The sequence below is a fragment of the Oncorhynchus tshawytscha genome, linkage group LG12, assembly GCF_018296145.1.
Source record: "Oncorhynchus tshawytscha isolate Ot180627B linkage group LG12, Otsh_v2.0, whole genome shotgun sequence".
In the NCBI taxonomy this organism is placed as follows: Eukaryota; Metazoa; Chordata; class Actinopteri; order Salmoniformes; family Salmonidae; genus Oncorhynchus; species Oncorhynchus tshawytscha.
The window spans coordinates 69,356,985-69,382,712 of record NC_056440.1 but is presented as its reverse complement, the minus strand read 5'-3'; the positions used below and the strand labels follow the sequence as shown (position 1 = coordinate 69,382,712).

General features: G+C 43.6%; 2 protein-coding genes across 3 annotated transcripts in view; one reads left to right on the top strand and one right to left on the bottom strand.

Moving 5' to 3' along the window:
• LOC112263819 (cGMP-inhibited 3',5'-cyclic phosphodiesterase B) overlaps nt 1-16,267 on the top strand; it is a 102,059-nt gene extending 85,792 nt beyond the window's left edge. For both annotated transcript variants that reach the window (XM_042330997.1, XM_042330996.1), the window contains exons 12-16: nt 3,012-3,211; nt 6,062-6,265; nt 6,489-6,650; nt 12,899-13,139; nt 13,317-16,267. In XM_042330997.1, the coding sequence (XP_042186931.1) occupies nt 3,012-3,211; nt 6,062-6,265; nt 6,489-6,650; nt 12,899-13,139; nt 13,317-13,525 (1,016 nt within the window). In that variant the 3' untranslated portion in view covers nt 13,526-16,267. The remainder of the gene's footprint in view (nt 1-3,011; nt 3,212-6,061; nt 6,266-6,488; nt 6,651-12,898; nt 13,140-13,316) is intronic.
• The window catches only part of LOC112263818 (vitamin D 25-hydroxylase-like), a 35,426-nt gene continuing 25,961 nt past the window's right edge, over nt 16,264-25,728 (bottom strand). Inside the window, exon 5 of the mRNA XM_024440434.2 lies at nt 16,264-17,918. Coding sequence (XP_024296202.2) covers nt 17,737-17,918 — 182 coding nt within the window. The 3' untranslated portion in view covers nt 16,264-17,736. The remainder of the gene's footprint in view (nt 17,919-25,728) is intronic.

Genomic DNA, 25,728 nt, shown 5'->3' with positions numbered 1-25,728 from the left:
TTATTACCATAATATGCCACATATTTATTAGCATAATTAGTGTGCTTGCTGAAGGCAAGACCACTCTGGATTTCATACATACAGTGCCTTGCGAAAGTATTCGGCCCCCTTGAACTTTGCGACCTTTTGCCACATTTCAGGCTTCAAACATAAAGATCTAAAACTGTATTTTTTTGTGAAGAATCAACAACAAGTGGGACACAATCATGAAGTGGAACGACATTTATTGGATATTTCAAACTTTTTTAACAAATCAAAAACTGAAAAATTGGCCCCCTTAAGTTAATACTTTGTAGCGGCACCTTTTGCTGCGATTACAGCTGTAAGTCGCTTGGGGTATGTCTCTATCAGTTTTGCACATCGAGAGACTGAAATTTTTTCCCATTCCTCCTTGCAAAACAGCTCGAGCTCAGTGAGGTTGGATGGAGAGCATTTGTGAACAGCAGTTTTCAGTTCTTTCCACAGATTCTCGATTGGATTCAGGTCTGGACTTTGACTTGGCCATTCTAACACCTGGATATGTTTTATTTTTTAACCATTCCATTGGCTTTAAACTTCTTCACAACAGTATCTCGGACCTGCCTGGTGTGTTCCTTGTTCTTCATGATGCTCTCTGCGCTTTTAACGGACCTCTGAGACTATCACAGTGCAGGTGCATTTATACGGAGACTTGATTACACACAGGTGGGATTGTATTTATCATCATTAGTCATTAAGGTCAACATTGGATCATTCAGAGATCCTCACTGAACTTCTGGAGAGAGTTTGCTGCACTGAAAGTAAAGGGGCTGAATAATTTTGCACGCCCAATTTTTCAGTTTTTGATTTGTTAAAAAAGTTTGAAATATCCAATAAATGTCGTTCCACTTCATGATTGTGTCCCACTTGTTGTTGATTCTTCACAAAAAAATACAGTTTTATATCTTTATGTTTGAAGCCTGAAATGTGGCAAAAGGTCGCAAAGTTCAAGGGGGCCGAATACTTTCGCAAGGCACTGTACTTCCTATTATTAGTGTGCTTGCTGAAGGCAAGACCATTCTAGAATTCTTACATACTCTTATTTGATATCTTCTGCACGCTCTAGAGCTTAAACGATTGAAGCTTTTTAACACAAAATCAACTTCCAAATGTGCAAACTGCCCCAACTTAGATTTCTTGACAAAATATTTGTTATTTCATTGATAATTTTTTAACTACAACATTATATAATATGATCTCCAATGCATTTCAATCGCAAAAATTTGAGACCTATCTCCTCTTTCACCATTTAAGCTATCAATGATAAACCAATGTTGAGATGTTCAGACTGACCCTACTTAGCTTTATACAGATTCTTTATACGATTTATACTTTTTAAATTATAACAAATGAATCTATAAGACTTTAAAACCTTTATAAACTAGAAACCATTTAAATTTGCATAGATTTACAAAACATGGATTAATTGCCAACCATAGTAACACCGTGGTAGACATTTGAAATACTACTGCTTTTTAGCCATTTCAACTACAAACATTAAAACAACTTAGGCATTTTCCAAGCAAACTATTTAAATTAGCGACATTAGTTTAAAATAACCCACCAACAGCAGTGATGGCTAGTGGGAGGGGCTATAGGAGGATGGGAGGGGCTATAGGAGGATGGGAGGAGCTATAGGAGGACACGCTCACTGCAAAAGCTGGACTGGAATTAATGGAACGGTATCAAACACATCACACATGGAAACCACATGTTTGTCTCCGTTCCATGAATTTCATTACAGCCATTACAATGAGCCCATCCTCCTATAGCCCCTCCCATCCTCCTATAGCCCCTCCTCCTCCTCCAGGTTGTCTCAAGCTATAGACAACAAACTAACTTTCTCATGTTCAGGCTATCCTATCAATCGATCAATCTTTCCACCCATCTATACTTATTCAACTGAATTAATTAGCGTGGGGTTTTAATGAGAACCATAGAAATACAGTGGTAGCTAAATGAAGTTACCAACGTTAAAACATTCAGGCTATCCTAACACACCTTCATAAACAATAAACTATTTTAATGTATAATACATTGGCATAACACTTAATGGATTCAATTTCAACCATGAGAACACAGTGGTATTCATTTCAAATGCTACTGCTCTTTAACTATTACAGCTACATACATTAAAACAACTTCAACATTTTGTAAACTATAACAATTCAAATGATCATAAATTGGCTGTTACTAACCCACCAACAATAATAGTAACTCTCGTTCAAGCTAGAGATACCTAACTAACTTTCACATGTTCAGGGCAGGCTATTCAATCAATCAATCATTCAATTCTCCCATCTAGCTACTTTTTCTACTTTAACCAGTCAGTACCATTAGTATTTTATTCACTATATCTACTCTAACTTATTTCACGACCATAAATACTTTAAAACATGCTAGCAAGCACACATTTTCTTTAGGAAAGGGACTTTTCTAGTTCTAGCCTCTTCATGTACCAGTGTAGGCATTCCTGTAGTGTTTGGCCTTTTCTCGGCAGACACCAGATGGTTTAGTTTAAAATGCCAGGATCCCCAGTCCCGTCCCTGCTAATTATATTTTATGTACTGCATCTTTGATCCATCGGAAATGATTTAAGGCTCGCTTGCTGACTGATCCTTCAGTAGCTGCCAGAGGAGCAGCTGCCTTCTGATAAAGAGAGGGTGAGGGAAGGGTGGAGAAACAGAGAGGGGGAGATGGGGTGGTGAGCAAGCCTCTGTCGTGATAGAGATCTGTGCTGAGCTCAGCGTGTTTAGGGCTTCTTTTGGCCCTTTTCATTTTTCAAATGGAGTGCAGTAGTCTGAGTCACTGGGCCACCAGCTTAACCTGCCTGTAGAAATCCTACTCTACATACTTTGTTCTTAATGTGACACTAGTTCGCTGTTTTCACTTTATAACACAGTCAAGTCTTCTCCAGTAAAGTCCAGTTATGATGTAGTTCCAGTGTGAGGTCCCAGTATGTCGTTGCTGAAAGCTGCTGCTCTTCTCTCTAGATTCAGACAGTGGGATCTCGCCGGGCCGGGTATCATACGCCTCCTCCAAGAGCTCGTCCATCTCTGACGACAACTACGGCTGCCTGGCGTGGAACATCCCTGCTCTGGAACTCATGGCACTATATGTAGCAGCTGCCATGCATGACTATGACCACCCCGGTCGCACAAACGCCTTCCTCGTAGCCACTAACGCAGCTCAGGTAAGTGCTATTATCCCAAAAGCCACTGCTCTACCATCTCAGCTAGCAAACCCACACCTGTTCAACAGTACAACCTGTATCAGGAAGAGAAAGTTTAACCTATCCCGTCACTTCAGTAAGTGTTCCCATTTGTGTTCCCACACGCTGTTAAGTCCTAGGAAAGGGGAAGTGTTGTGCTTGTGTCACAGACAGCATTCATTTGGTCCCTGTGACTCATAGATGAGATCTTTATTGGCCTAAAACCTTCTACATAGACAGATTCTAATCAGCCTTGGATCTCATGGTAAAAGCAATGAAGTGAGGGACTGGTATAATAATACACTTAGTTCACATGTCAGGGAAAGGTTCCCACAAATCCTGAGAATTCAGCGAATTCCTTGTCTTGCTTCAACATTATGGCAAAGGTTGGCAAAGAAACTATACCACTGTATAAATAGTGTTTTGCACTGTCATGACCTAATTATAGCAATGTGCATACTGTCTAGGTTGTGTTTTCCAACCCTGGTCCTCCAGTACCCCCAACAGTACACATGTTTATTGTAACCCTGGACAAGCACACCTGATTCAACTTGTTAACTAATCATCAAGCCCTCAATGAGTTGAATGAGGTGTGGTTGTTCAGGGTTACAATAGATATGTGGAATGTTAGGGGTACTGGAGGACCAGGGTTGGGAAACACTGGGTTATGTGATATGTGAAGCATCAGTTCTGGGTAGGCTATGTGATATGTGAAGCATCAGTTCCTGGGTAGGCTATGTGATATGTGAAGCAAGAGTTCCGGGTAGTAGGGTATGTGATATGTGAAGCATCAGTTCTGGGTAGTAGGGTATGTGATATGTGAAGCATCAGTTCTGGGTAGGCTATGTGATATGTGAAGCATCAGTTCCTGGGTAGGCTATGTGATATGTGAAGCATCAGTTCTGGGTAGGCTATGTGATATGTGAAGCATCAGTTCCTGGGTAGGCTATGTGATATGTGAAGCATCAGTTCTGGGTAGGCTATGTGATATGTGAAGCATCAGTTCCTGGGTAGGCTATGTGATATGTGAAGCATCAGTTCTGGGTAGGCTATGTGATATGTGAAGCATCAGTTCTGGGTAGGCTATGTGATATGTGAAGCATCAGTTCCTGGGTAGGCTATGTGATATGTGAAGCATCAGTTCTGGGTAGGCTATGTGATATGTGAAGCATCAGTTCCGGGTAGGCTATGTGATATGTGAAGCATCAGTTCCTGAGTAGGCTATGTGATATGTGAAGCATCAGTTCTGGGTAGGCTATGTGATATGTGAAGCATCAGTTCCTGGGTAGGCTATGTGATATGTGAAGCATCCGTTCTGGGTAGGCTATGTGATATGTGAAGCATCAGTTCTTCTGTGGTGAAGCATCAGCTATGTGATATGTGAAGCATCAGTTCCGGGTAGTAGGCTATGTGATATGTGAAGCATCAGTTCCTGGGTAGTAGGCTATGTGATATGTGAAGCATCAGTTCCGGGTAGTAGGGTATGTGATATGTGAAGCATCAGTTCCGGGTAGTAGGGTATGTGATATATGAAGCATCAGTTCCGGGTAGTAGGGTATGTGATATATGAAGCATCAGTTCCGGGTAGTAGGCTATGTGATATGTGAAGCATCAGTTCCTGGGTAGTAGGCTATGTGATATGTGAAGCATCAGTTCCTGGGTAGTAGGGTATGTGATATGTGAAGCATCAGTTCCGGGTAGTAGGGTATGTGATATGTGAAGCATCAGTTCCGGGTAGTAGGGTATGTGATATATGAAGCATCAGTTCCGGGTAGTAGGCTATGTGATATGTGAAGCATCAGTTCCGGGTAGTAGGGTATGTGATATGTGAAGCATCAGTTCCGGGTAGTAGGGTATGTGATATATGAAGCATCAGTTCCGGGTAGTAGGCTATGTGATATGTGAAGCATCAGTTCCTGGGTAGTAGGCTATGTGATATGTGAAGCATCAGTTCCGGGTAGTAGGGTATGTGATATGTGAAGCATCAGTTCCGGGTAGTAGGGTATGTGATATATGAAGCATCAGTTCCGGGTAGTAGGCTATGTGATATGTGAAGCATCAGTTCCGGGTAGTAGGGTATGTGATATGTGAAGCATCAGTTCCGGGTAGTAGGGTATGTGATATATGAAGCATCAGTTCCGGGTAGTAGGCTATGTGATATGTGAAGCATCAGTTCCGGGTAGTAGGCTATGTGATATGTGAAGCATCAGTTCCGGGTAGTAGGCTATGTGATATGTGAAGCATCAGTTCCGGGTAGTAGGGTATGTGATAAGTAAAGCATCAGTTCCGGGTAGTAGGGTATGTGATATATGAAGCATCAGTTCCGGGTAGTAGGGTATGTGATATATGAAGCATCAGTTCCGGGTAGTAGGGTATGTGATATGTGAAGCATCAGTTCCAGGTAGTAGGGTATGTGATATGTGAAGCATCAGTTCCAGGTAGTCGGCTATGCGATACTGTATAACTAGGATGGCATGGCATGGCATTATATTGCTAACCTGACATGTGGGCCATGCCTTTCTCGTAGCCACTAACGCAGCTCAACCCTGGCATATTGATTAACAGTATGTTGGCAGTCAGTCAATCACCCACCTGTCCACCAACATGTCTAGACCGGCTGCATTATTTAGTCTGAAGCACACTGACCCCAATTCCTTGCCCCTGCTCACCCCTCCCTCTTTTACCGTTCCCTTCTTCAACCTCCTCTTTCATATTTTACCCTCTCCTTTCTTCTTCTTGTCCTCTGACCCACCCACATCCCTCTCCACTCAACCTACCCTTCCTCCTACTCACTCTCTTCTTCCCTCAACTTCTCCTCCCTCTGTTCCCCAGGCGGTGTTGTATAATGACCGTTCGGTCCTGGAGAACCACCACGCTGCTTCGGCCTGGAGCCTCTACCTGTCCCAGCCAGAGTTCAACTTCCTGGCCAACTTGGACCACGTGGAGTTCAAACGCTTTCGCTTCCTGGTCATCGAGGCCATCCTCGCCACAGACCTGAAGAAGCACTTTGACTTCCTCGCCGAGTTCAATTCGAAGGTTTGAGATTATGATGACGAACCTCACATTTTCAGAAAATCTGTTTCCATTCTGTTGATACTTTGTATTTCCTGTCATTTCGATACTGGCAAAGGCAATAAAAATACGCCTTATCTTTATGGCTAATAGAGTTGATACTTAAAGGAACATGCTGGATCTCTGTTAGAAATGAGGAGCCTGGCAGTTATAATCACTGTGTGAATGTTTGTGTTGCTATAAATAGGTGAATGATGTGAACAGTCCAGGAATCGACTGGACTAATGAGAATGACCGGCTGCTGGTGTGCCAAGTCTGCATTAAGCTGGCAGACATCAACGGGCCGGCCAAAGGACGCGATCTGCACCTCAAGTGGACAGAAGGCATTGTCAATGAGTTTTATGAGCAGGTATAGAACCCCTCCACTCTGCATGGCCCACATGTCAGGTTAGCAATGTAATGCCATGCCATGCCTTCCTGTTATACAGTATCACATACCCTACTACCTGGAACTGATGCTTCACATATCACATACCCTACTACCCGGAACTGATGCTTCACATATCACATACACTACTACCTGGAACTGATGCTTCACATATCACATACCCTACTACCTGGAACTGATGCTTCACATATCACATACCCTACTACCCGGAACTGATGCTTCACATATCACATACCCTACTACCTGGAACTGATGCTTCACATATCACATACCCTACTACCTGGAACTGATGCTTCACATATCACATACCCTACTACCTGGAACTGATGCTTCACATATCACATACCCTACTACCTGGAACTGATGCTTCACATATCACATACCCTACTACCCGGAACTGATGCTTCACATATCACATACCCTACTACCTGGAACTGATGCTTCACATATCACATAGCCTACTACCTGGAACTGATGCTTCACATAGCCTACTACCTGGAACTGATGCTTCACATATCACATACCCTACTACCTGGAACTGATGCTTCACATATCACATAGCCTACTACCTGGAACTGATGCTTCACATATCACATAGCCTACTACCTGGAACTGATGCTTCACATATCACATAGCCTACTACCCGGAACTGATGCTTCACATATCACATACCCTACTACCTGGAACTGATGCTTCACATATCACATAGCCTACTACCTGGAACTGATGCTTCACATATCACATACCCTACTACCTGGAACTGATGCTTCACATATCACATAGCCTACTACCCGGAACTGATGCTTCACATATCACATACCCTACTACCTGGAACTGATGCTTCACATATCACATAGCCTACTACCTGGAACTGATGCTTCACATATCACATACCCTACTACCTGGAACTGATGCTTCACATATCACATAGCCTACCCGGGACTGATGCTTCACATATCACATACCCTACTACCTGGAACTGATGCTTCACATATCACATAGCCTACTACCTGGAACTGATGCTTCACATATCACATACCCTACTACCTGGAACTGATGCTTCACATATCACATAGCCTACCCGGGACTGATGCTTCACATATCACATAGCCTACTACCTGGAACTGATGCTTCACATATCACAGAGCCTACCCAGGGACTGATGCTTCACATATCACATAGCCTACCCGGGACTGATGCTTCACATTTCACATAGCCTACTACCTGGAACTGATGCTTCACATATCACATAGCCTACCCGGGACTGATGCTTCACATATCACATAGCCTACTACCTGGAACTGATGCTTCACATATCACATAGCCTACCCGGGACTGATGCTTCACATATCACATAGCCTACCCGGGACTGATGCTTCACATATCACATAGCCTACTACCTGGAACTGATGCTTCACATATCACATAGCCTACCCGGGACTGATGCTTCACATATCACATAGCCTACTACCTGGAACTGATGCTTCACATATCACATACCCTACTACCTGGAACTGATGCTTCACATATCACATAGCCTACCCGGGACTGATGCTTCACATATCACATAGCCTACTACCTGGAACTGATGCTTCACATATCACATAGCCTACTACCTGGAACGGATGCTTCACATATCACAGAGCCTACCCAGGGACTGATGCTTCACATATCACATAGCCTACTACCCGGAACTGATGCTTCACATATCACATAGCCTACTACCTGGAACTGATGCTTCACATATCACATACCCTACTACCTGGAACTGATGCTTCACATATCATATAGCCTACTACCCAGAACTGATGCTTCACATATCACATACCCTACTACCTGGAACTGATGCTTCACATATCACATAGCCTACTACCTGGAACTGATGCTTCACATATCACATACCCTACTACCTGGAACTGATGCTTCACATATCACATAGCCTACCCGGGACTGATGCTTCGCATATCACATACCCTACTACCTGGAACTGATGCTTCACATATCACATAGCCTACTACCTGGAACTGATGCTTCACATATCACATACCCTACTACCTGGAACTGATGCTTCACATATCACATAGCCTACCCGGGACTGATGCTTCACATATCACATAGCCTACTACCTGGAACTGATGCTTCACATATCACAGAGCCTACCCAGGGACTGATGCTTCACATATCACATAGCCTACCCGGGACTGATGCTTCACATATCACATAGCCTACTACCTGGAACTGATGCTTCACATATCACATAGCCTACCCGGGACTGATGCTTCACATATCACATAGCCTACTACCTGGAACTGATGCTTCACATATCACATAGCCTACCCGGGACTGATGCTTCACATATCACATAGCCTACCCGGGACTGATGCTTCACATATCACATAGCCTACTACCTGGAACTGATGCTTCACATATCACATACCCTACTACCTGGAACTGATGCTTCACATATCGCATAGCCTACCCGGGACTGATGCTTCACATATCACATAGCCTACTACCTGGAACTGATGCTTCACATATCACATAGCCTACCCGGGACTGATGCTTCACATATCACATAGCCTACCCGGGACTGATGCTTCACATATCACATAGCCTACTACCTGGAACTGATGCTTCACATATCACATACCCTACTACCTGGAACTGATGCTTCACATATCGCATAGCCTACCCGGGACTGATGCTTCACATATCACATAGCCTACTACCTGGAACTGATGCTTCACATATCACATAGCCTACCCAGAACTGATGCTTCACATATCACATAGCCTACCCAGAACTGATGCTTCACATATCGCATAGCCTACCCGGGACTGATGCTTCACATATCACATAGCCTACTACCTGGAACTGATGCTTCACATATCACATAGCCTACTACCCGGAACTGATGCTTCACATATCACATACCCTACTACCTGGAACTGATGCTTCACATATCACATAGCCTACTACCTGGAACTGATGCTTCACATATCACATACCCTACTACCTGGAACTGATGCTTCACATATCACATACCCTACTACCTGGAACTGATGCTTCACATATCACATAGCCTACCCGGGACTGATGCTTCACATATCACATAGCCTACTACCTGGAACTGATGCTTCACATATCACAGAGCCTACCCAGGGACTGATGCTTCACATATCACATAGCCTACCCGGGACTGATGCTTCACATTTCACATAGCCTACTACCTGGAACTGATGCTTCACATATCACATAGCCTACCCGGGACTGATGCTTCACATATCACATAGCCTACTACCTGGAACTGATGCTTCACATATCACATAGCCTACCCGGGACTGATGCTTCACATATCACATAGCCTACCCGGGACTGATGCTTCACATATCACATAGCCTACTACCTGGAACTGATGCTCACATATCACATAGCCTACCCGGGACTGATGCTTCACATATCACATAGCCTACTACCTGGAACTGATGCTTCACATATCACATACCCTACTACCTGGAACTGATGCTTCACATATCACATAGCCTACCCGGGACTGATGCTTCACATATCACATAGCCTACTACCTGGAACTGATGCTTCACATATCACATAGCCTACTACCTGGAACGGATGCTTCACATATCACAGAGCCTACCCAGGGACTGATGCTTCACATATCACATAGCCTACTACCCGGAACTGATGCTTCACATATCACATAGCCTACTACCCGGAACTGATGCTTCACATATCACATAGCCTACTACCTGGAACTGATGCTTCACATATCACATACCCTACTACCTGGAACTGATGCTTCACATATCATATAGCCTACTACCCAGAACTGATGCTTCACATATCACATACCCTACTACCTGGAACTGATGCTTCACATATCACATAGCCTACTACCTGGAACTGATGCTTCACATATCACATACCCTACTACCTGGAACTGATGCTTCACATATCACATAGCCTACCGGGACTGATGCTTCACATATCACATACCCTACTACCTGGAACTGATGCTTCACATATCACATAGCCTACTACCTGGAACTGATGCTTCACATATCACATACCCTACTACCTGGAACTGATGCTTCACATATCACATAGCCTACCCGGGACTGATGCTTCACATATCACATAGCCTACTACCTGGAACTGATGCTTCACATATCACATACCCTACTACCTGGAACTGATGCTTCACATATCACATAGCCTACCCGGGACTGATGCTTCACATATCACATAGCCTACTACCTGGAACTGATGCTTCACATATCACAGAGCCTACCCAGGGACTGATGCTTCACATATCACATAGCCTACCCGGGACTGATGCTTCACATTTCACATAGCCTACTACCTGGAACTGATGCTTCACATATCACATAGCCTACCCTGGACTGATGCTTCACATATCACATAGCCTACTACCTGGAACTGATGCTTCACATATCACATAGCCTACCCGGGACTGATGCTTCACATATCACATAGCCTACCCGGGACTGATGCTTCACATATCACATAGCCTACTACCTGGAACTGATGCTTCACATATCACATAGCCTACCCGGGACTGATGCTTCACATATCACATAGCCTACTACCTGGAACTGATGCTTCACATATCACATACCCTACTACCTGGAACTGATGCTTCACATATCACATAGCCTACCCGGGACTGATGCTTCACATATCACATAGCCTACTACCTGGAACTGATGCTTCACATATCACATAGCCTACTACCTGGAACGGATGCTTCACATATCACAGAGCCTACCCAGGGACTGATGCTTCACATATCACATAGCCTACTACCCGGAACTGATGCTTCACATATCACATAGCCTACTACCTGGAACTGATGCTTCACATATCACATACCCTACTACCTGGAACTGATGCTTCACATATCATATAGCCTACTACCCAGAACTGATGCTTCACATATCACATACCCTACTACCTGGAACTGATGCTTCACATATCACATAGCCTACTACCTGGAACTGATGCTTCACATATCACATACCCTACTACCTGGAACTGATGCTTCACATATCACATACCCTACTACCGGGACTGATGCTTCACATATCACATACCCTACTACCTGGAACTGATGCTTCACATATCACATAGCCTACTACCTGGAACTGATGCTTCACATATCACATAGCCTACTACCTGGAACTGATGCTTCACATATCACATAGCCTACCCGGGACTGATGCTTCACATATCACATAGCCTACTACCTGGAACTGATGCTTCACATATCACAGAGCCTACCCAGGGACTGATGCTTCACATATCACATAGCCTACCCGGGACTGATGCTTCACATATCACATAGCCTACTACCTGGAACTGATGCTTCACATATCACATAGCCTACCCGGGACTGATGCTTCACATATCACATAGCCTACTACCTGGAACTGATGCTTCACATATCACATAGCCTACCCGGGACTGATGCTTCACATATCACATAGCCTACCCGGGACTGATGCTTCACATATCACATAGCCTACTACCTGGAACTGATGCTTCACATATCACATAGCCTACCCGGGACTGATGCTTCACATATCACATAGCCTACTACCTGGAACTGATGCTTCACATATCACATAGCCTACTACCTGGAACTGATACTTCACATATCACATAGCCTACCCGGGACTGATGCTTCACATATCACATAGCCTACTACCTGGAACTGATGCTTCACATATCACATAGCCTACCCAGAACTGATGCTTCACATATCACATAGCCTACCTAGAACTGATGCTTCACATATCACATAACCCAGTGTTTTCCAACCCTGGTCCTCCAGTACCCCCAACATTACACATTTTATTGTAACCCTGGACAACCACAACTCATTGAGGGCTTGATGATTAGTTAATGAGTTGAATCAGGTGTGCTTGTCCAGGGTTACAATAAACATGTGTACTGTTGGGGGTACTGGAGGACCAGGGTTGGAAAACACTGACATAGCCTACCCAGAACTGTTTCTTCATTTACTGATGTCTGTTACTGCTAGAATCAACAAAATGTCACATGTATCCATTTAGGAAGTTAAGTTAAGTTAAATTAGATTAATGAATAAAACAATCTTAATTGACAAATTAGTTCAATTGTTTGTCTGCCTGTCTGTCTATCATCTACAGGGGGATGAGGAGGCCACTTTGGGATTACCCATCAGCCCCTTCATGGACCGCTCCTCTCCCCAGCTGGCCAAGCTGCAGGAGTCCTTCATCACACACATTGTGGGGCCGCTCTGCAACTCGTACGACGCCGCTGGCCTGCTCCCTGGCTACTGGATCGACGAGGAGCGCTCTGAGGATGAGGAAGAGCAGGTGGAGGACACAGAGACTGATGAAGACGAGCTGGAGGAGGAGCTCGAACCAAGTAAGACGTAATTTTCTATCCTTCTCTCATTCTGAATTATATGATGAGTTGACACTTATTAATTTTAACATTGAGCATTTAACATTTCTATCAAGAGCAGGATGTTTTTTGGATCATTGCTATTGCAACTAAAAGCTATGGGATGTTAAATCCTTTTTTGTGTGTGGTCCCATGCAGAAAGGAGAAACGGCCGGCGTCGGCTGTTCTGCAACATCATGCAGCACCTGACAGAGAACCACAAGGTGTGGAAGAAGACCATCGAGGAGGAGGAGAAGAGCAAGGAGAAGCAGCAGGCCGACAGCCTGCCTCTCAGCCTGTCCCCTTCGCCCTCCGACGACCAGATCCAGGTCATTCAGGAGGAGGAGGAAGGAGAGGAGCGCCAGTAGCAGGAGGAAGATGAAGAAGAGGAAGAGGAGGGACAGATCCAGGTCATTCAGGAGGAGGAGGAAGGAGAGGAGTGCCAGTAGCATGAGGAAGATGAGGAAGAGGGACAGATCCAGGTCATTCAGGAGGAGGAGGAAGGAGAGGAGCGCCAGTAGCATGAGGAAGATGAAGAAGTGGAAGAGGAGGGACAGAGCCAGGATGCTCGGGAAGGGCGGAACAGTGAAAGAGAAAGTCCTTCAACTCCTCTCTCTTACACACACACACACATTTATAGACACACATACATACACACACATATTATAGATATATACACAAACATACACACACAGGATGACCCTGCTGGATCTCCACACGTTGAAATTGTCACTGTGCCGACACGCTAATGCAGTCATGTTGTTTTGAAAAAAGGCCTTACTACTGTGAGGGGATTCTTGCTGCAATGTTGGGAACCCCACTCCTATGCACTTTCACCCCATGGAGAGTAGACCAAGAACAAACACCAGAGCTGAGGACACTGGTGTGGAGAGGAAGAGAGGAAAAGGGTCTGGATGTGCCCTCCATGGTGATCTGGCTGTAATGCTGCCTTGAACGCAGAGCACTTAACTCTCCCTTCGGTACTAAAATAAATCCTATGATTTCAAATAAAGGAAAAGAAAAAACACCTTGACGTGGTTGACATCCGTTACCAAAGCGAACAGTTCAAACGTGGAAAGACAAGAGACTGAGACTGTTTCAGGCTCACTGTCAGGAATATTCTAGATCTATATATCAAATGTGCCTGTCTGAACCTTTACTGAGTCCCCTGGTCCAGACCCTAGGTTGGTCTGTGCAGTCCTCTCCCCTTGCTGGCGACACACTGTATCACTGACTCAGTCACAGAGACGTTGTGGAAATGAGCATTATACCTGCATCGTTTTTGATGCTTTTTATTCATGTGTACCACCTGCCTTTTATGTTTCCTTCTTTTTTTGTTGGTTTAATTAAGTTGGTGTGAGCGTGTGTGTGTGTGTGTTTTCTTCAGGAACGCTTGGTCGCCAGTCATTGAAATGTTATCAGAGATGAGATGTTCTCTGTTGTTCCAATGAAGGGATGTTTTTTTTCTTTTGATTTATATATATTTTTTCACGGTTACTCAGGATTCTCGTGAAGTTGAATAATTATTTTGCAAGAATTTAAGTAATTGACTTTAAAACAAAGAGAATTAAATCTCGGTGATTGAAATAGTTTTTAAGCTTTGTAAGAACAACTTGAAAAACAAACACATTCAAGCAATTGAACTGCTCCTCTGTGATAGAGCAAAGTATGTCCTGTGTTTCTGTCAAACTCCGGGGCCCCACAGGCAGCGCCGTTGGCTTGATCTTCTAAAGACCTCACTGTAGAATTGGGATCCTTGATTGTCAGTTGACTGTAAAAGACCTGTTTGCAGCAAGGCAACATTTTGTACAGTAAAATCCCATGATTATTCATGTACCAGTATAGGTAAAGGTGTTTTTGAGTGCATTGCTGTTGGCATTGTTTTTACACATACTCTGTCTAGCTAACCTCTTCATTTCATTTGTCATTCTACAGACACTGATGTTTTGACAAAAACTATAGATCTTTGCCAAACCCACAACCAGGCCAGTGTGTAAAGGGGGTTAAGTCATCCAGGGTTTCACCTTCACTTTGGTTTTGTTTTTTATATTATTCTCTGTACCATAAGACAGTTTAATACTAATAGTTCTATATTTCTGTCTGCAAAAACTCTAGGCATTCCACTAGAAAGAGTTTAATGAAAGAGATGGCAGACCTGCAAGCCGAACTCACTTATCACCCTATCAAGTCATTTTCTCTGGAGAAGGAAGTTCTCAAGGAGGAAGTGTAATTCAAGCTAGTATATTTAAAGACAAAAAATATATATATAAATGTGCACATTTTACTACCAAACAAGTGTTTAGCCTCTGCACAAAAATAATATCTGCATATAAATATGGTGTATAAATATATATTATATTTTTTAATTAATCAACAGAATGCATCTGTTTTCTACACACAGCTGACATATATTGTACAGTGAGACCCTGTACTTCTCATCCTGTTTCCAGAGTTTTTATCTGATACTACAGATGTTGAACTGTGGGGTTTGGTGTTTTTCTTTTGGGTTCAGCATCTCCCTGCTCCTTATCACAACCACTTTCTCTCTCTTGGTAATCTCTATTAACTCTGTTGTCTACTCAGTCCACCCATCCACCCAACCAGTGCCAAACTGTCCCTGCTCACTGCCCACTGCCCAGCCTCTGGGCTCTCATACACTGGGCTTGTTATGGTTGGCCCCAGAGGTCTCTCTGAGCTCCATGTCCCACAGCAGGCTCAAAGTGATGCTGGTGAAGCCCAGCCCAGGTGTTGTGGAGGAGAGCTCACGACTCCTAACCGTGGCCCTTCAGTCCGTTCGGGTTGAGCGACACTGTGTCTCTTACTTAAGTTCTGATGGTGAATTGTGATGCCTCTACAACCTCCAGCCACCTCCCCCCACATTGTATGGCTCATTATGTTGTAAAAGTTTGTTTGTTGGCTTGTCACTGTGCAGTCTCACGAACCACAGTGTCCTCTAATGTTCTTGTCATAAAAGTGTCTATGAATGGCTGTTACCCTTATGTAGCATTGAGATATTGTATGTCTGTTGTAACTGTTCAACCATATCAAAATTGTGGGGGAAATGATTTTTGTTATTTATAGCTGTCATAAAACACCATCCCTAAAATAACTGTTCTCTCAAATGATTTTATTGATACATACACACACCTACTCAATTGTAACTGTTTGTGTGTGAGGAGTGTGGCATAAAAATCCCCTTGAATGTAACTGTATTATAACTTTGCCCTTAGTGTTTAGATCCTCCTGCCAACAACCACAGTTGGAACAGTGATGTTTGCTGAAATGACTGTAATGTCAGTTTCCAATGCACACAGACAAGGCTCTCATCCAGGTGAATTGGCAGTGTCTGTCTACCTCGGCATAACTTTCTGAGAAGTGCAGTTACTAGTTAATAGAGGTATGCTGGGTGCCAAAAAGAGCTAGAGGCATCAAATCAATATGAAATATTACCCAGTAAGTCTGAGGTATGCACAGCATTGCATTGGAGTCTTTTTCCAGCCCTTTGGTCTGTTGAGTAAAGAGTAGAAGTGAGAGGTCACTTAAGGAAATGGGTGATGCCGCCCTAGGCTCAGCTCCAACCACATGAAGATTATTTATAATGGCTGTGTCTGTGTCCCTAGACGACCCAGTCTGGACACATTCTGCCGGCTCACTGCAAAAGTCCATGTCTGACTAGTCCTGTACTGTAGTTTAGATGGGAAGAGAAAGAGAAAACATAGACCTGTAACCTATTAAGAGAAATACTGTCAGCACGTTGAAGAAAAAGAACAAGCGGCATAAAACCTACGTGACTTGAATTGCTCTTAGTAAAGGCACACTATAAACATTGTAAAAACGGTCAAATGGCATTGTTCTTATTACAAAGTATGACCATAATAGACAAAAGTACAATTTACTTAAAGGAATAATCCCTAGAGATCAGGGTTCATTGTTAGTTCAGACTGACAAGGGGCTGATCCAGACTAAACACCATGTCCAGAGCCTTCTAGGAAAGGCTGGCTGCTAGTCCACTTATTTTCACTGTGCTGTAGAAACAGCTGAAACTACCCACTGGGAACATCAATTCAACGTGACATGGAAACAACAATGATTCAACCAGTGTGTGCCCAGTGGGTAATGTTCCCATTTCTCATCTAGGCAGGCTGTGAGAGAGAAGACAGGGCTGTGAACCATCATAGAGGTCCATCCTGTCAATCATTGATGTAATCCCGCAGGGAAGATGAGACATTTGATTATAAGGACACAGATAAAAAGTCAATTCTAATTCAAGGTTAATTCATAGTATATGTCTGTATGTATTGTTTAAATATTCACACTTCTTATCTTCTCGATTAAACTTACTGAGAAGTTCCACCTGATATTTCAGGATCTCGCCAGTAACATTTCTGGTGATCCTGTGACTTTGCAAATGGTGTTGTGTAAACATGCAATTGCTCAGAAACAACCATCGGCTGATGTTTAGAATTCTAGCAGTTCTGTGTAAAACACAGGGTAGGAGTCCAAGCTCTAGACCCCTGTTCTGTTCTGACTAAACCCCCAACCCCCCCCACCCCTTCGGGCTGTGCCTTCTGAGAATCTGTCACTGCTGCCTGCGGACGGCGCAGATGGAGTAAGGCAGCGGCTGCAGTGTCATGCCCAGTTTGGGGGTGAGGCTTGGCACTGTGCCGGGGGGGAACTGCAGGTGGAAGCGCTGCAGCATGGTGGTGAAGAACAGGAACATCTCCATCCTGGCCAGATGCTCGCCCAAACAGTGACGCTTCCCTGAGGACAAACCACACAACATGGATTGAGTTTTGTGAAGATCATGTCATACTTTGTATCATCTACTCTACTCAGAGGAGGCTGGTGAAGGGAGGACTGCTTGTCGTAATGGCTGACATGAAATCAACGGAACGGTATCAAACCATTCCAGCCATTACAATGAGCCGTCTGCCGATTTAGTGACACCAGCTACTACTGACTACTGTTTTCCAGTGAACATTCAACCAATACAACATATCTATTGTACTCAATGTATCTGTTAAGTGATAGTAAAGGTCCTTTACTATCACTGTTATCAGCTGTTTAGTGTTTACCTTTTTAGCATATAGGTTAATCCAATGATATGGCTGGGAAAAGGTTTACACTTGCATACACAGCGCAACTTGAGCAATAGAGGAAACCACATGTATGGGTGAGAGAATTTGTTTTGTTTGAACTGACATGGTGGTGTTTTTCTGTCTTAACAGTACTTTCCTTTATTAATGGCAGCATTGTAGTCTGCAATAGCCCCAGGGACAGGCTTGCTCACCAGTCTATTAATTAAGTACTCAAATAGATTACTGGGCCTTCATACCAGAGAGGCTCTAGCTTTTATTACATTTGACTCATTGTAGGTAAAATGAAATGAGATCATAGCTGGGGTATACGGTTAAAGACATTAAAGACATGCTCCGGTACTTTGGCGACAAAGAAAGTATTTTTCAATGTGTAGTTCATACATGCATAATCTATGAGCAGAATTACTGTCTTACCTCAATTAGACACGAAATCCCTAGTTTGAAAGCGACTGTTTAATTGAAGCTGTGCTGTGTTATTTTCCCTCCATGTGGGCGAGCAATTTGAGTTCTAGCCAATGCAACTGCAACTTTTTTGCGAAATAATCTAATTTAATCTACTTTATGGCACTTTTTACAACAAACGTTTCTTTCTAATACAAGATTGTAACTTTTTATATGAAAATGCCGAGTAATAAGCGACCAAAGGACAATAAATCCACAGCGGAGGCCTACTCCCCACTAAACAACGAGACAGACATGGCGGGAGGCACATGCAACAACGTGACACTTACAGAACTTACCCGGGCTTTGGGGGAGCTACGTGTTGCTATAGCTGAGGATCTTAAGGCCACTATTGCTGAACTGGACACCAAAATCGAGAGCATCATTCGAACGGTCGCTTCGCATGGCCAGAGTATTGTGGACCTTGAGAAAGCTTCTGAATTCAACGCTGGTAGGATCGACGAGTTAGAGAAGCTATGCACGTCATTGCAGGATACTGTGCAGAGGCTTTCTGTGAAAGTGGTGGACCTGGAGGGCCGATCCAGACGTAATAACCTTCACGTTGTTGGTCTGGCAGAGGGGGTAGAGGCGGGCTCTCGCCCCACCGACTTCTTCGCCAAGCTATTGAAGGATGCAATGGGATCGGATGTTTTGGATTCGGATCCCCAGCTGGACCGCGCACATCGCTCCCTTGTCCCAGTGCCTGGACCGGGCCAATGTCCTCGCCCAGTAATCATCTGTTGTCACAGTTTCAAGACCAAGGATCTTATCCTGCGTGAAGCTCGAATGAGGGGCAACCTGTCACATAAAGTGCATCTATTCCGTGTCTATGAGGATTATGCGCCCGATGTGGCAAAGCATCGCGCCGACTATGGAGATGTCATGACCAAACTCTACAAACTCCATCTTCACCCAGCCTTACTCTTCCCTGCAAGACTAAGAATTACCCCGCCTTCCGGTGAGAAGATTTGGCTCTCCTCGGTTTTGGACGCAGAGAAGTTTATCCGGGGATATACACCAATCCCCCGTACAGGTTAGAGTGCCTTGTGTGTTAGGGTCTGCTCAAGGCCTCGAATCCATACTATACCATATTGGGTGAAAACGTATTAAACGGGCTCAACAAGGGCTACCGAACATGTAAGACGCTGAGCAGACCAATGAATGGCGGTCAGAGCTCTCATTTAACGTTAAATTCACTTTCATCCCGGCTGTGCTCAGAGCGATGCATATTTTTTACTTCCAGGTTTGATCACTGACACCTTCGGACGGATATACTTATATTCCCCCACTTTTGTTTTGTTTCGTTATTTATTTTACAATCCTTACATTATTCTTACTGCCATACCATTTATTTATTGCTTGCGAGGGACTGGGGGTGGTGGTTGGGAGGGGGCAGACACCTGGTTAGCAAGTTGATGTTTTGTGCCGTTCTCTCTCCCGACTAGAGTCCCACCAGCCCTCTGCAGTGCTTATGTCTGTGTAGGTGTGTGTACATATAATTACTATTTGTACTTTATTACTATTTTCTCTTAGCATTTTAGTATTATGTATGTGTATATTTTAAATCAGTGTAGATTGTTATTCTGGGGTATGAATGTGTGTATGTGTATATGTGCATATGGATGTATATACATATTCTTTAAATATATATTTTTATATATGATTTGTTTGTGTGGGTATGTATACATACATGTATATGTATGTATATAGGTGTGTATGTATATATACAGTGCCTTGCGAAAGTATTCGGCCCCCTTGAACTTTGCGACCTTTTGCCACATTTCAGGCTTCAAACATAAAGATATAAAACTGTATTTTTTTGTGAAGAATCAACAACAAGTGGGACACAATCATGAAGTGGAACGACATTTATTGGATATTTCAAACTTTTTTAACAAATCAAAAACTGAAAAATTGGGCGTGTAAAATTATTCAGCCCCTTTACTTTCAGTGCAGCAAACTCTCTCCAGAAGTTCAGTGAGGATCTCTGAATGATCCAATGTTGACCTTAATGACTAATGATGATAAATACAATCCCACCTGTGTGTAATCAAGTCTCCGTATAAATAAACCTGCACTGTGATAGTCTCAGAGGTCCGTTAAAAGCGCAGAGAGCATCATGAAGAACAAGGAACACACCAGGCAGGTCCGAGATACTGTTGTGAAGAAGTTTAAAGCTGGATTTGGATACAAAAAGATTTCCCAAGCTTTAAACATCCCAAGGAGCACTGTGCAAGCGATAATATTGAAATGGAAGGAGTATCAGACCACTGCAAATCTACCAAGACCTGGCCGTCCCTCTAAACTTTCAGCTCATACAAGGAGAAGACTGATCAGAGATGCAGCCAAGAGGCCCATGATCACTCTGGATGAACTGCAGAGATCTACAGCTGAGGTGGGAGACTCTGTCCATAGGACAACAATCAGTTGTATATTGCACAAATCTGGCCTTTATGGAAGAGTGGCAAGAAGAAAGCCATTTCTTAAAGATATCCATAAAAAGTGTCGTTTAAAGTTTGCCACAAGCCACCTGGGAGACACACCAAACATGTGGAAGAAGGTGCTCTGGTCAGATGAAACCAAAATTTAACTTTTTGGCAACAATGCAAAACGTTATGTTTGGCGTAAAAGCAACACAGCCCATCACCCTGAACACACCATCCCCACTGTCAAACATGGTGGTGGCAGCATCATGGTTTGGGCCTGCTTTTCTTCAGCAGGGACAGGGAAGATGGTTAAAATTGATGGGAAGATGGATGGAGCCAAATACAGGACCATTCTGTAAGAAAACCTGATGGAGTCTGCAAAAGACCTGAGACTGGGATGGAGATTTGTCTTCCAACAAGACAATGATCCAAAACATAAAGCAAAATCTACAATGGAATGGTTCAAAAATAAACATATCCAGGTGTTAGAATGGCCAAGTCAAAGTCCAGACCTGAATCCAATCGAATCTGTGGAAAGAACTGAAAACTGCTGTTCACAAATGCTCTCCATCCAACCTCACTGAGCTCGAGCTGTTTTGAAAGGAGGAATGGGAAAAAATGTCAGTTTTTGGGATGTTTCCGGTCACAACTTGCAGGCTTGTTTTCGAGTTGCTGTGCGTTTTGTTGCCAACCTGTTTTGCTACCTGACAACTTTACGGTTTTCACTTTTTAATTACCGTTCATATATTTATTTATTTTTTCCTCAACTTTTTCAACTTTTTCACTCCGGACGCTTTATCTGGACACGATTCGTCAGGACCTCCAACAGCCGAAGCTAAGTAGTAACATTAACATGATGCCTTCTAATTGCAGCCGCTGTACTCGCCTTACGGCGAGGATAGCTGTGCTGCAAGCCCAGCTTCAGACGCAATCGTTAGGCAAGGGTAATTTCAGTGTAGGAAAGGATGAAACAGCGTCTGTGCCACCAGTAAGTACAGATAGTAGTATAAATCCCCTGACACAGTCCCCGCAGCCGGACAACTTTCTCACGGTTTCTGGAAGGAAATGCTGTAGGAACGCTCAACCGGTGTCGCTCATTCAGCCGACAGAAACTTTCAACCGGTTTTCCCCATTAAGCAGCGGGTCGGAGTCAGAGGCCGATTCTTCTCTGGTCTCTACTCCTCCCGTTACGGGGTCTGAGACGCCGAAGCTTCCCACCATTAGCTCTGACAAATTGAAAACTCTAGTCATTGGCGACTCCATTACCCGCAGTATTAGACTTAAAGCGAATCATCCAGCGATCATACACTGTTTACCCGGGGCAGGGCTACCGACGTTAAGGCTAATCTGAAGATGGTGCTGGCTAAAGCTAAAACTGGCGAGTGTAGAGAGTATAGAGATATTGTTATCCACGTCGGCACCAACGATGTTAGGATGAAACAGTCAGAGATCACCAAGCGCAACATAGCTTCTGCGTGCATATCAGCTAGAAAGATGTGTCGGCATCGAGTAATTGTCTCTGGCCCCCTCCCAGTTAGGGGGAGTGATGAGCTCTACAGCAGAGTCTCACAACTCAATCGCTGGTTGAAAACTGTTTTCTGCCCCTCCCAAAAGATAGAATTTGTAGATAATTGGCCCTCTTTCTGGGACTCACCCACAAACAGGACCAAGCCTGACCTGCTGAGGAGTGACGGACTCCATCCTAGCTGGAGGGGTGCTCTCATCTTATCTACCAACATAGACAGGGCTCTAACTCCTCTAGCTCCACAATGAAATAGGGTGCAGGCCAGGCAGCAGGCTGTTAGCCAGCCTGCCAGCATAGTGGAGTCTGCCACTAGCACAGTCAGTGTAGTCAGCTCAGCTATCACCATTGAGACCGTGTCTGTGCCTCGACCTAGGTTGGGCAAAACTAAACATGGCGGTGTTCGCCTTAGCAATCTCACTAGGATAAAGACCACCTCCATTCCTGTCATTACTGAAAGAGATCATGATACCTCACATCTCAAAATAGGGCTACTTAATGTTAGATCCCTTACTTCAAAGGCAATTATAGTCAATGAACTAATCACTGATCATAATCTTGATGTGATTGGCCTGACTGAAACATGGCTTAAGCCTGATGAATTTACTGTTTTAAATGAGGCCTCACCTCCTGGCTACACTAGTGACCATATCCCCCGTGCATTCCGCAAAGGCGGAGGGGTTGCTAACATTTACGATAGCATATTTCAATTTACAAAAAAAAAATGATGTTTTCGTCTTTTGAGCTTCTAGTCATGAAATCTATGCAGCCTACTCAATCACTTTTTATAGCTACTGTTTACAGGCCTCCTGGGCCATATACAGCGTTTCTCACTGAGTTCCCTGAATTCCTATCGGACCTTGTAGTCATAGCAGATAATATTCTAATCTTTGGTGACTTTAATATTCACATGGAAAAGTCCACAGACCCACTCCAAAAGGCTTTCGGAGCCATCATCGACTCAGTGGGTTTTGTCCAACATGTCTCTGGACCCACTCACTGTCACAGTCATACGCTGGACCTAGTTTTGTCCCATGGAATAAATGTGGTGGATCTTAATGTTTTTCCTCATAATCCTGGACTATCGGACCACCATTTTATTACGTTTGCAATTGCAACAAATAATCTGCTCAGACCCCAACCAAGGAACATCAAAAGTCGTGCTATAAATTCACAGACAACACAAAGATTCCTTGATGCCCTTCCAGACTCCCTCTGCCTACCCAAGGACGCCAGAGGACAAAAATCAGTTAACCACCTAACTGAGGATCTCAATTTAACCTTGCGCAATACCCTAGATGCAGTTGCACCCCTAAAAACTAAAACAAATTCTCATAAGAAACTAGCTCCCTGGTACACAGAAAATACCCGAGCTCTGAAGCAAGCTTCCAGAAAATTGGAACGGAAATGGCGCCACACCAAACTGGAAGTCTTCCGACTAGCTTGGTAGGACGGTACCGTGCAGTACCGATGAGCCCTTACCGCTGCTCGATCATCCTACTTTTCTAACTTAATTGAGGAAAATAAGAACAATCCGAAATTCCTTTTTGATACTGTCGCAAAGCTAACTAAAAAGCAGCATTCCCCAAGAGAGGATGACTTTCACTTTAGCAGTGATAAATTCATGAACTTCTTTGAGGAAAAGATTATGATTATTAGAAAGCAAATTACGGACTCCTCTTTAAACCTGCGTATTCCTCCAAACCTCAGTTGTCCTGAGTCTGCACAACTCTGCCAGGACCTAGGATCAAGAGAGACGCTCAAGTGTTTTAGTACTATATCTCTTGACACAATGATGAAAATAATCATGGCCTCTAAACCTTCAAGCTGCATACTGGACCCTATTCCAACTAAACTACTGAAAGAGCTGCTTCCTGTGCTTGGCCCTCCTATGTTGAACATAATAAACGGCTCTCTATCCACTGGATGTGTACCAAACTCACTAAAAGTGGCAGTAATAAAGCCTCTCTTGAAAAAGCCAAACCTTGACCCAGAAAATATAAAAAACTATCGGCCTATATTGAATCTTCCATTCCTCTCAAAAATTTTAGAGAAGGCTGTTGCTCAGCAACTCACTGCCTTCCTGAAGACAAACAATGTATACGATATGCTTCAGTCTGGTTTTAGACCCCATCATAGCACTGAGACGGCACTTGTGAAGGTGGTAAATGACATTTTAATGGCATCGGACCGAGGCTCTGCATCTGTCCTCGTGCTCCTAGACCTTAGTTCCGCTTTTGATACCATCGATCACCACATTCTTTTGGAGAGATTGGAAACCCAAATTGGTCTACACGGACATGTTCTGGCCTGGTTTAGATCTTATCTGTCGGAAAGATATCAGTTTGTCTCTGTGAATGGTTTGTCCTCTGACAAATCAACTGTAAATTTCGGTGTTCCTCAAGGTTCCGTTATAGGACCACTATTGTTCTCACTGTATATTTTACCTCTTGGGGATGTTATTCGAAAACATAATGTAAACTTTCACTGCTATGCGGATGACACACAGCTGTACATTTCAATGAAACATGGTGAAGCCCCAAAATTGCCCTCGCTAGAAGCATGTGTTTCAGACATAAGGAAGTGGATGGCTGCAAACTTTCTACTATTAAACTCGGACAAAACAGAGATGCTTGTTCTAGGTCCCAAGAAACAAAGAGATCTTCTGTTGAATCTGACAATTAATCTTAATGGTTGTACAGTCGTCTCAAATAAAACTGTGAAGGACCTCGGCGTTACTCTGGACCCTGATCTCTCTTTTGTAGAACATATCAAGACCATTTCAAGGACATCTTTTTTCCATCTACGTAACATTGCAAAAATCAGAAACTTTCTGTCCAAAAATGATGCAGAAAAATTAATCCATGCTTTTGTCACTTCTAGGTTAGACTACTGCAATGCTCTATTTTCCGGCTACCCGGATAAAGCACTAAATAAACTTCAGTTAGTGCTAAATACGGCTGCTAGAATCCTGACTAGAACCAAAAAATTTGATCATATTACTCCAGTGCTAGCCTCTCTACACTAGCTTCCTGTCAAAACAAGGGCTGATTTCAAGGTTTTACTGCTAACCTACAAAGCAT